This window comes from Taurulus bubalis (assembly GCF_910589615.1).
Source record: "Taurulus bubalis genome assembly, chromosome: 1".
Classification (NCBI taxonomy): domain Eukaryota; kingdom Metazoa; phylum Chordata; class Actinopteri; order Perciformes; family Cottidae; genus Taurulus; species Taurulus bubalis.
This window is the reverse complement of record NC_136589.1, coordinates 13,075,678-13,088,365: the sequence shown is the minus strand read 5'-3', so window position 1 is coordinate 13,088,365 and position 12,688 is coordinate 13,075,678. Positions and strand designations below refer to the sequence as shown.

At 40.2% G+C, this 12,688-nt stretch overlaps 2 protein-coding genes across 2 annotated transcripts in view; both read right to left on the bottom strand.

Moving 5' to 3' along the window:
• Positions 1-12,688, bottom strand: part of LOC306744499 (guanine nucleotide-binding protein G(I)/G(S)/G(O) subunit gamma-2) — a 117,540-nt gene that overhangs the window by 101,064 nt on the left and 3,788 nt on the right. The window lies entirely within an intron of this gene.
• On the bottom strand, positions 4,538-11,182 carry tmx1 (thioredoxin-related transmembrane protein 1; the record flags this gene model as incomplete). Its single annotated transcript, XM_079220453.1, has 8 exons — positions 4,538-6,371; positions 6,499-6,565; positions 6,676-6,777; positions 8,315-8,360; positions 8,759-8,887; positions 9,417-9,462; positions 10,477-10,592; positions 10,980-11,182. 8 exons carry the CDS (start codon positions 11,180-11,182, stop codon positions 6,118-6,120), a joined length of 963 nt encoding a protein of 320 aa, XP_079076579.1. The 3' UTR covers positions 4,538-6,117.

Below are 12,688 nucleotides of genomic sequence, written 5' to 3'. Positions count from 1 at the left end.
ATGGGAGGGCGTTTAGTTTGTGTTTGATAGACAAATATTTGATTAATTAAAAAATATGTAATTTTAAAAATACAATTGATCAAATAATGAAGATTGATAAAACACAGACCTGTGCCAAATAGTGCTTAAAATATTTGTATTTAATACATTTTTGCTGTGTAAACATGTTCTCCTGCATTTGCTCTTCCATTTACAGCAACAGGGTGATTAACATGATTGTATTTGTTTGCAGTGCATGAAATATTCTTTTTGAATCAACTTCCAAATCTGCTGAACATATGAAGACTTTTAATTACATTTTCAAGGTTTTGAACTGCAGCATAATTGTTATGACATAATTTGAAAAACCAACTGGACTGATCTGCTAAATGTTGTGAGTTGTTGTTCATGAGAAGGAAAGTTTCAGAAGGAAGGCAGACAGAAAGAACACAACTCATTGTCCCAGTCTCCTGATTATCCCCTACAGCATTTCAGATTGATGAATAAATCATCGTTACAAGCCCAAACAATCTCAATCTCTTCATCTCCTTTCTAGGTTTTAATGGTCTAACCACACGGAGGACACTGAGGGGACACAGCAGCGCAGAGAACAAGTGCTGCCTTGTTAAACACTCAAACTCGCACCTCGCTGGCGTCCAGTAGCTCAGTGAGCGAGGCCGGATCATATAACACTGCCTTGTTTTTCTCATGGATTTTTGTGGTTTTGAGCAAAAACCCTCTTGGCCACTGGCCCGGGGATTTAAATAATGAAGAAAAAATAAGAAAAAATATCTCAATTAAAAAATGTCTCTGCCTGGTCCTGCAACTTTCAAGCAGAAAAGGCATTTTGCCAATCAAGTTGATATAATTCATCATTTGTTGGAGTACAATCTCCACCTTACCGTCACCTTACCATTATGAGATTCAACGAATTACGTATTTGCCAAAAAGGAAATCCAATTGATTTATGCTGAGAAACAGATGAATTTGGAAACAGGAGTGTGGGAGGTGGAAAATATGACAGCAAATGGAGACTCTCAGGTCATTTCTCTCAACAGACAGTGGTGGACAGTAACAACGTACAATTATTCAACTACTGCACATTAGTTCAGTTTTAAGGTACTTGAACTTTACTTGAGTATCTTTACTTGTTTTTACAAATGAACACATGCTCCGTTTATCAAATTGTCATGTTAGATTTAATTGAATAACATGAATTATGCTGCATTCGACATCTAAAGCAACGGAGCCATCGTTAGCGTTATCATTTTCACCTGAGCTTTTCTCTGTCTGCTGCAGGAGGTCTACAGATTAAAGGGCCAGCACCCACACAGGTGTTTTCAGTTATGGCTGATTAGATCTGAACCGGAACGACAAGAAAACTGACAGGATCTCCCCAAAGATGACTTAAAAGTAACGAATCTGAATACTTCTTCCACTCCTGACTGCAGAACGTGTACCTGATATTGTCATAAAGCTGATGTAGAATGGGATTGTTCCTCATTTCCATTGTCCTCAATATGCAGAGAGTCTTTTATTGTTGCTTAAAAGCTGCTCAAATTAACCAATATATCGTATATTCTGTATCTTGAAACTCAAGAAACCAAGTGAAATATTCATAACCCAAGACACCTTTTTTTATGGCTGCACCATTCCATGAAGCAAATGTTCATGGTCGAAAAGGCATTTTCACTAAATTCATGACATATTTGGAGGCTTTGGAAATTAGGACTTAAAATAAAGTACTGTGGGTTCAACGTTTTTTAAGAATTACATGCATTTGGATGACACGCTTGTCCCAAACAAATACCATTAATCACACTTTTGCTGAGCAACAAACTGGCTCAATGTAAATGGTGAAATGTCAGCATGCAGCTATATTTTTTCCATTTTGAGAGTCAGAACACTAGCACATGATGGATGTGGGGACGGACAGGAAGGTGAGTGAAGGTAAATAATGAAACCCAGCACTCTGCAAGATCGTGTGCCAGTTGGCTTGAGACGGATCTGCAGCAGCAAAGAAATGTACGGTGTATATAAATGGCTTGGTTTACAGGGCGGCAATAGTGGTGGGTGATTAAACTGGAACTTAAACAATGGTTTCATGTTTTTGTTAATGAAGGTTTAAAATGTGACTTGTACGTCACAGAAACAACCTTTTCATCTTTCATTTTCAACCGAATTTAGTCGGTGAGAAGACGTGTTTTCAATTATATTTTTGCTTGGTGGGCTCTGCAGCCATGCCAGCAGCTCTGTGAGGCTGCAATTAGGCCCTGTTGTCATTTCAGCTGAATGCTAATGTCAATTAGAATTGAAGCAAATTGCGTGGCAATCCACGCAAGTCTCGCCAACATATTTGAACCACCAACATCAACATCAAGGTGGCGCTAGAGTTAAAGTCAGAAGATCACCAAAGTCGGCAGGATTCATTGTTAGGGGTTCATGAATGTTTGAACAAAATTGTATAGTAATCCATCAAAATAATTGGTGGACCAACGTCTATACAACCACGTTAGCATGGCTAACGAAGAATTCCTCTCTGCAAATGAGGTTTAATTGTGTTATTACACATAAATCAAGAGTATTCCTCCATTGCTGCAAATGTTTCCAAACTGTTAATAGTGAAAATGAGGACAATGGAAAACGACATGGACCAGAGCGAGCTAAATGAACAAGAACAGGAAACCGCTAACGCAGCAGCGGCGCCATCTGCGTTCACTTTACATTGCAGAACATAAAAACAGCCAACTGCCCATCCAGCGCAGATGAATGTATGCGCCTGATGAATCAAAGCCAGGCTGCATCTGTACACACACACACACACACACACACACACACACACACACACACACACACACACATTACAATCTCACTGCTCTGTGTGGTGGAAACAGAAGGGGGAGTCCCTGGTGGGTGAGTCCCTGGAAGGTGCAGGAGGTGGAAACAACCTCCACCTCCTGCACCACCCTCCTCCCTCGGAGAGGTTAAACTCTGCTAAACAGAGCACGAGCAGAAGACCACTCAAGCTGCAACGACTGATTAGAGATCCACTCTGGAGACCGGCTCCCCTCTTAATCCACCACTCAGGAGAGGTGTAACTCCCACAGAGGAAGCGGGAAGCCCCAGGAGAACAAAAGAACTGTAGCTTTACATTTGCTACAACACACATTAGGGGCCGCTGTAAATTTCCTGTCACCTGGGCCCCGTTCCTCGTACCTGGCTTACTGAGTTAGCCGGATAATTTTCAGGATAAGATGACGTAGGTCAGGCTTTTCGGTTCCACAAAGCAAGTTTGGAAAAATCACCATAGCAACACATCCAAATCCCTTAACCTGCTCCAGCGCAGGCTAACTGAAATTCACTGGATAAGCTGGCCACTTTCACCGGACAAAAATGCCAGCTCCCTTCCTCAGAGATGAATGAGCGATATTAGTTATATTAGTTTTATAGGGAGAGAGTTCTTCGAGATCGCCAAGATCCGTTCTCACATCATCATGAGGAATCATTTATTTACGAGACCTTCTCGAGCCGTACATTGAACACCACGCGGCGCAGCCGAGCATTAGCCGTCTCACATACTGTGTGCATAGCCTGGATCACAGAGTTCATGCATAGACTGGATCACAGTGTCTCGCTGACTGTATTACAGCCTTGCGCTTTTTTGGGAGTGGTACATGTTTGTACAGTGTCGGCAATGTGGAGAACACATCGGGAAAGCCGTTGCAGGCCGTGCGGTTCGTAACGTTTATTTAATGCTCAAGAAACTTATGGATGTGTTGAAAGCACTCCTAATTATATGAACATGATTAAGGTGGACTCATGATAAAAAATACAGAGAATCACACACAATTTGAACCACGTACGAGGAATGGGGCCCTGGTACCTAAAGTGTGGCGCTGTGATAAATATAGTATCCCTGTCGCTGTTTTATTCTTTTTTTTATCTTCTACTCTTTTAAATCCTATCTAAATGTGTCTTTTTATATTGCCTGATGTTTCTTCTCTTAATGCCTTTTATGTCTCATGTCAAATAACTTTGAGTTGCTTTGTTGTTTAAACTTGCAACACAATAAACGTTCCTTCTGGTGTGTACCGTACATTAACTAACGAGAGTGCAAGAGGGACATCTGCTGGCACAGGCTGGAACTCTTCATAATATATATATTTCCATTTATTTCATATTTCTATGAGTTTAGTTTTCAATGAATCGACAACGTAATGTACATGTTTATTGTTCTGTTTCTTAAAAATTACTGTACTGTTACAACTTTGTAACAGTACTGGACAACTTTGTTGTATTAGTATTTTCATTGTAAAGGATCTGAATAATTCTCCCACCACTGCTGCAGTAAGTTCTGTGTACTATTATGAAATGTTTTGTTCAAATATCTGATATTTGTCTGTTTTTCAGGATGTTTCTGGAGCGCGGTCTACACTTAAAACATTTCTACAAAACTATTGTTTCCTTTATGGATTAATAATGAATATAAATACTGGAAGTGCATATTTGTGCCAGTTAACTATTGTAAGCAACACAAGTGAGAATGTTTTTCCAGAGTTAACCCTTTATTCAAAAGAAAGGTTCAAACTATGAAAGGAGCTCAGGCGGCTCAGAATAAAGTGAGTGGCTGCAAGTCGTTAATAGTGGTCGGGTAAAAAAAACTACCACTGTTTCAACTGTCACCAAAATCAGTAATCAGCTTTTTATTGGGAAGAAACAGCCAGAAAAAACAAAAACAAAGTCCATACCAGTCATTATAAGCCTAATCAAAACTAATCAAGAGTGAAATGTGTATTAAAAACACTGGTCTCCCTCACTCCCACACACACATGTTTTGCTTCAAAGACTGAAAAGGGGACAGGCTGAGGTTAGAGTCGCATGAATATTCGAAAAGATACTTTGCTCAATATCTCAGTGGGAAACCAATCTACACACAATATCACTTATACAGATAGATTAACCTCAAAAGATCAGATTTAATTTGGCATTTTGAGCCATAAAGTCCAAAACAGAAGGCTGAATTATGCAGAGAGGAGCTTCTTAATAATTAGAGAATCACAAGTAAATATTAGAAACACAAAATAAAACATAACATCCCATCAGCTGATTGCATGACACATTATGGGGACTTACAGTATATCTGAAGAATATTCACAGAGTCTTTTATACCAAGCGTTTCTACAAACCGGCAAGTGTGCTGCTCAGTTAAAGTCAACATTTTGGTGTGATTGCTTAATACAGCTCAAACACCATACAAAAGGTTCCCGCCCCATAATGCACCTGCACCGCCTGAATGCACACTTTAAACAGACTGGGGGAAACCACTGGGCTGAGATTTAGAAAGGTATTGTCCTGATGATCCTCATGAAATTAAACCCCGTTTGTTCATATCTTTTATTGTCGGCATTTTTCATTATTCTCAGGGTGGCTTTATTGTGCAGGAGTCGCGGGAGAAATGCATCGACAAAATAAGACGGTCATTTACTACCGGAGAACGACCACTCTCCCCATGAGCTACAGCCGCCCCATGTAACCACGGTGTCATCAAATCGACCAGGAGAGAAATCTTAAGGATTATAACTAACACTCTGAGACATTTTCTTTTTCACTCTGGTGTGTGAACATTGATTCGTTGGGTTCGTAAAATATATATGAAACATAAAATAACACGATAATGTATACATTAGCTGTTAAGTAATACAAATTTGACAAAATAAACATCAAACACAAGCCTGGCATAATAATTAGATAAATGAGATAAACATATAATAAAACAGTTCTTTAAAAAAATGATGCATAGCATGAACAACATTGCAAAATCCAGCTCTACTGCACTTCATACCTAAACCTTAGCCAGGCCATTTGTCTCCACAAGTGGAAACAGGTGTCTGGAGTGTTTTGTTTTGCTGTTTCCAGGTGGAGCTCGTTGCGCAGGCGGAGAGAGTGTCTAAAGCGCTCCTGTTAAAAAGTAACAGGGAGGGAGAAGAAAAGAAGCGAGGTGTTTCTGGGGGCCCAGAGGAGGAGAAGGGGAGGTTGAAAGACTCCCTGCTGTAAACACTACTGCTCGGGACCGAAGCTCCTCCGACACGGACGACTCCATGATACTCTTCTCAAACGAGCAGGAATCAATGCGACTCTCTAGGTGTCCTCCTCATCATCTTCCTCCTCACGGTTGCCCACCACCCTCTTCCTCAGAGCTTCGTTGGACAAACCCTGACTCTTATGTTCTGGGCGGCCCTCTGGGGACCCTCTCCTTCTCCGCCTCCAGACCGCATCCTGGTCCTCCTCATCCTCCTCCTCCTCCTCGTCTTCATCGTCGTCTTCCTCGCCGTCAGCCTCATGCTCGTCCTCCTGTCGTTGGATTAACCTTGCCTGCTCCATTGTCTGTTTTTCTTCAGAATCACATTTAGAACAGTCAGTGACTATTAACAAAACCTGACATCTAGCAAATCTGTACTGTGTTTATGTAATTTATGTTTAGTAACACAGTATTAATTATGCTCTCATAAAAAAACTCACTCTGGTAGTAGTCTGAAGAGGAAAAGCGTCGTGAGGGGAAGACAAAATCTGCTATGAAGACCAGCAACTGCAGAGACAATACAACAATAACCATTAATTAATATTTGATGAACGCTGGAAGAAGAGTCACAACAGTTTCCCTGTTTTTAAAATCATAGGTGCGGAGCGTGTACTCACCAGTCCCAATGCAAGGCCAGAGAACAGAGTCGCCAAACCAAAGATAACGTAAGACCCCCAAACCGGAATCCCCAGCTGCTCAGTCATGTAGTTATGACAGCGCTGGAAAATACAAAAACAGTTTTACTTGAGCCTGTAGATGGACGGTCAATAAGATATAGTAACAAGCCACCGAGTTGCTCGCTCATTATGACGAACATCTGCACTGTGGTTTCTTTTGACTCAAGCTCACATACAACGTCTAGCTGCCGGAAATACTCAGTAACGAACTAAACGTGTATGAATTTGCAGCTGAAAATAGTCCGATAATTTCCTCCCGTTTTCTGTAATGTTTGCAAAAAAGAAAAAGTAAACTCATGGACAGACTAATATTTTGCTTTGTTAAAAAAACTAAAACCCAAGACCCTGGGGAGGAAGATTCGCTTCAACAGCGCCGTTTCCTGTAAGTTCACTCTTCTTTCCAACGATATGTATTGTCTGCAGTGTTAATGTGTCTACCCTAGGGCTGCACAATTAATCGAATTTTAATTGCGATCACGATTTTGGCTGCCACAATTAAATGAGCATGATAGTCAGCGATATTGACATTCAAAATGCGTGCTCTGCTACATATCAAATCAAGCACTTCCTCAACTAACAGTCAGCCAACCACCAGGGGAGAACGAGATGGGAGGTGTCAGTAGATTAGTCCAGTATTAGTAGAAGAGTAGAGAGACAGACAACAGAACAGAGAGCAGACGGTCACAGCGTCGTGTGAAAGGTAAATCAAATGTCAGGAGCAGAAGGTGAGCTGTTGTCTGGAAGTTTTTTGGATTTAGGGCAAGTGATGTTAACCAAGAACAAAGCATGTACACAGAGTGTGTTAGAGTTGTGTTTGCGCCGCAAAGCAATACAACCAACTTGTTCAACCACCTGAAACATCACCACAACCCACAATACGACTAATGCATTAAGGCTGAAGCTAACGTTACCTCACTGAATCTCCGTCCATGTCCAACGTCAACCCAGAAAAACACAACAGCGACCCTGCATAGCGCGACAGCGTATCCATCCACCTCCCAAAGACACACTGAAATAACGGATGCAATCGCATTTCATTTGGCCAAAGACATGTGTCCAATAAATACTAAATACTGTGAGCCATGAAGGCTTCAGACACTAGACAAGAGATACGTGACCCCCTGTTGACTTAATTTTGGGTAAAAAGTGTTGATACTATTATTTATATTTTCCTTTTACGAGATGCACTGTGATAAGGACCAGTCTGCAAAGATTTGTATATTAGCCAAAATGTAGCGCAATAATGGAAGTGGAAGCAGTGTTCTTGTTCATTTAAACGTGAAAGCGCATTAAAAAGATGTTGTCCCTAAAATTAATGAATAATCGTGATCTCAATATTGATCCAAATAATCGTGATTATGATTCTGGCCATAATCGTGCAGCCCTAGTCTACCCTGCATCCTGTAAGACAAAGTGTCGTTGCAGTTTGTACGTAAAAGCCAGTCGGATTCCCTCATGCAATTTCACACTGAGCTGCACAGTCTTCTTTGAAAGGATCGTGGGAAATGAAATAAACACCGTCCTACATACAACAACCTGTTGACAGACAGCACTACCAGAGAGAAAAAGCATCACTTACCCGGATAAACATGGAGAGCTTGAACAAAGCAGACATTGAATTCATTCTGCCAGAAAGGAGGAGGAAAATGATGGAATGGAATTTAATACGGATTTGTCATACTGTAACATCACTTCAGAGTCTAATCATGAAAAATAACAAGTATGAGACTGGAGGGGGTGTTTGTGGTTCTGTTTTTAAGCCAACAAACACTTATTCTAAGAATAGAACTAATAGGGCTGGTATCGGATGTTGTTTTCTTTATCACCATGTGTGTCCTTAGAGCTGGGACATATCAGTCTTAATATACATTTAACAATAACCAGAAGAGTGTCTTTTGATGTTGATGTACAATGTGTGTATATCATGTTTGTAAGGAAATGGAAAATGAGCCCTGTGTAACCTTATAACACTTAATCATTAGTATCTTCGTCATCATGATCAGATAAAGCTGTGAATACTCACAGAAATGAAGATGGCCCGAACCAAGATGAAATCGGCTCTACTGCTTTCCACTTTTGATCATCAACAAAGCTGAGGAAGTCGTCCTTAGTGCGAGCTCCCTGGTACTTCCTGAAGACGCCATCTATACAGCTAAAACACAAACACAAAACATTTTAGGAATATTCAGTGTTTTGACCCACAAAACCCAGAAGGAGATAACCCAAAAGCACCTGCTTCACCACCATGGTTTATACAACTCTATCACCGATTCAAAGATTATTTAAAATTTGGGATTATCATTACTTTTCACATTTTTTGGTTTTAGATTGAATGGTTAATCAGAATAAATCATAGATCGATTACTCAATAGAGATAAATTGCACCCATTGACTGAAAATAATTAAGATATTTACAATATGCTAACCCCAACTGTAGCATATTTCAGAAACTCACATTGCATTTATGCTAACAAATTAAGATGTTTTTCCCCTTAATTATGTTGAAACAAACAACAAGATGTAGTCTTGTTCGAGTTAATGTGACATCTGATGAGCTAAAAGTACATTCAAAACTTAGTTAAACCCACTATGATGATAATGCACAGCCGTCTTACATACATCACAAGCAGCCACACGCAAGAGGAAGCAAAACAAAACCCACAGAATATCTAAGAACTTACTGGTAAATAGTCGGAAGTGAAGTGATGATGAATCGGCCGCTCAGCCCTGACAGAGAGAGGAGATGGAATACAGTCAGTATGCAGGAAGGAAATGGGTGAAATTTATTTCAGTTTAGTTTTGAGTCAGACTTGGCAGACAGGCCGGATTAATGTTGGATAGAATCTTCACTGCCACTGACTTACATGAATGATTCACACAGAGCTGGGGGACAAAAAACATTCACACACACACGATACACTGTAAAATAAAGTAGCCCTGAGGTGAATATCACTTTGTTAAAGCTAGTACAGATCTTTCTAAAGGGGTCTTATTTAAGGATGTCATTTGCTGCGCTGTTAACCAAAAAAAACCGGTGTTTGAGTCAATATTTTGAGAGTCAGCATGTGACCACTGTTCCTTCGGGTATTTTGAGACAATTCAACAATCAATCACAACTTTGCACCGAGATAAAACTGACGCAATCTGGTAGCAACTATCTGGGGGTTTTAGTACCTCAGTAAGTGGCCTTATATTGCCTTCGAAACTCATAAAATGTCATCCAACACCTGAACCATACTGACATTATATACCATAAAGACTGTGGTTTCGGTCCCTTTTATATTTCAGGCTGTTTTTAAATAATTTTGGAGAATGTTGCAAAATCAATGACCAGGGCAATATTTTGAATTGTGCCTTTAGCAAATGCTGCAAAAGTCCACATCTTTGCCATAAATCTAACCTTCATGAAGGTTATAGTGAAGCTTTTTGTTGACTCAACTATAAAGGTCATGTCAGAGGCTCTAGTTTGTATTGTTGTTGACTAATAGTGTCTCTACTTTAATGACCAGAGTATAAAAACACAGACTATAACACTTCTGACAGTTTCAACAACAAAAATGGACATTACAGGTTACTTATATGGTGTTTACTGCAGAGCTGCTGTGAGGTATTAAATGCATTACTCCCGCATGCAACACAGAACTGTCAAAGAAGAACAGCAGGGCTGCCGTACTTCTTTGACAGTTCTGTGTTGCATGCGGGAGTCAGTGTAGCTAGCTGCCAGAGGTGAGTCAAGCCTACCGGGCTGTTCCGTCACGTCCACCTTGGCTATGTTGACCCCCATGTCCTCCCCCCAGTCCGCGAACTCCTTCCACGCCGCCTGGAGCTGCTGACACGCCGGACACCAGGGCGCATAGCTGCGGGGGTATCAAGTTGCACGAGTAAAATACACAGATAAAACGGCAAAGTCACGTTACACACGCTAATTACTGAGAGGACACGTACAGACGACCCGACTGTGTACGTTTATTAGCGAGTTCATCGGCTAACTGGCGAGCATACAACTCTAGTAAGCTGGTTAGCTCAGTAAAGATGGCAGCGGCTTAGCTTAGCGAGACATTTAGCAACGTGTCGGGACTAAATTGGGGAAAGACAAGATAATAAACAGGAGAGAGCATTACGGCTCAAGTATGACCGGACACCGAGAATCTACGAGCTTAAATGAGCTCATGCTAAAGTAACCAAGTCACAAGCTCAGCCGTTAGAAACAGCCGTTAGAAAACAGCCGTTAGCTGGACACTGACAATTCAATCATCCATTCTCCCGTCAGGATTTCCTCCCACGTCCCGTCGGTCACTTCTCGGAGGCTGTCCCGCTTCGCCGAGACCGGCGGCAATGTTAGACACACCGCCAGAAGAAAACAGAACATCCACGAGCGGTGTTTTGTTTGCCGCGTTAGGAGAACCATCGTCGAGTTCATGTTGCCGCCAGCTAGCGAGCACGCCATGTCTGTCCGAGCTGAGAGGAGGAGACGACCCGCCCACTTCCGGTGTGCGCCCCAACTGTCGGCGTCAGGTGGGTTGGTATTGTTTATTAACTGTGTGTGAAAGTCTGGAAGTATCTTCAGAAAATACGAATATAAAAGTAGCACTTATCAAGAGTTATTTGTTAAGTCGTTACAAATTAAGTTAAGTCGTTAAAAATAAAAATGAAGTTAAAATTAAAGCAAAGTTGGAAGTAATGTGCACAGTTTTTTCCTTTTGAGTGCTGAATTATTTAAACGAGCCAAATGCATCAAAGTGAAGTAAAGTAGCTTGTCAAGTCTATAAAATAAGAAGTACTATATTTAATTATTATGTATTGTACACATGTATAACCAGCAGGTGGCGGTATCGTCTCTAAAATACCTCAGGTTGAGGTAGATAGAGCTGTTGCACCTGAGAGAAAACGTAATTAATGTTTATGTAATGTAGTATAGACAATGATGGAAGAAGTATTCAGATATGTTACTTAACCTCGTGTTAAACGTCAAAATGGGGTCAAAATGACCCGTGTATGTGTGTTGATGGGTCATTTTGACCCCAAGACAACACAAGGGTTGTAAAAGTAGCAAAACAACACTGTCAAATAACTGCAAACTCCTACTTCAGTAAAAAAAAAAAAAAAAAGTATTAGCATCAAAGTATTCATTATGCAGAATGGCCCATTTCAGAATAACATAAATTATGTTATTGTATTATAATTATTGATGCATTAATGTGTACTTTACTTAAATGTTGATGCTGGTAAAGGTGGGGGTAATTGTATTTACATGATATGCTTCTGGATAGCGTAACCTATAATAATATATCATAATCTATTAGTTGATTTATATTTTGTAATGATAATCTGATTTAAAAGTATTTAGCTAACACTATCAATGTTGTGGAGTAGACATATATAGTAGCAGGAAAGAAGAGTCTGCAACTACATGTTTGAAAAAAGGGGGAAATACTTATTACAATCCATTACAACTTCTGAGAGCTGAAGGTGATATCTTCAAATGTCTTGTTTATCAACAGTCAAAAACCAAAAGACATGAAACAGAGAAAAGCAGCAAATTTCCATTTCAGAAGCTGAAACCAGAGAATTTTGGCAAGTTCTCCTTGAAGAAACTTATCAAATTTGGCCATTAATCAATCTGTAAGTTAAGGTTTCAAAGTGTAGATTAATGGGTTTATGCTCCTGAAAAATTCTGATAGCAAGTAATCAAGGATTTGATCCACGAGGAATTGTGTCCTATACTCAGTATCTTCAAAGCTGCACGATCAAAGTGTTTTTGCATTTTGCATCTGCACATGAAAAAAAAAACACGGAGAGCAGAGTGAAATCCATTTGATTTGACCTAGAGGCGAAGTGCAATCCTATTAAGACTTTGCCTTCTAAGCAATGTCAAGCTATATTCTCTTATAGCCATATATTTATTTTCTTGTCTCAAAAAAACGTTGAACTGTTAAGAAAATACCCTAGCTGA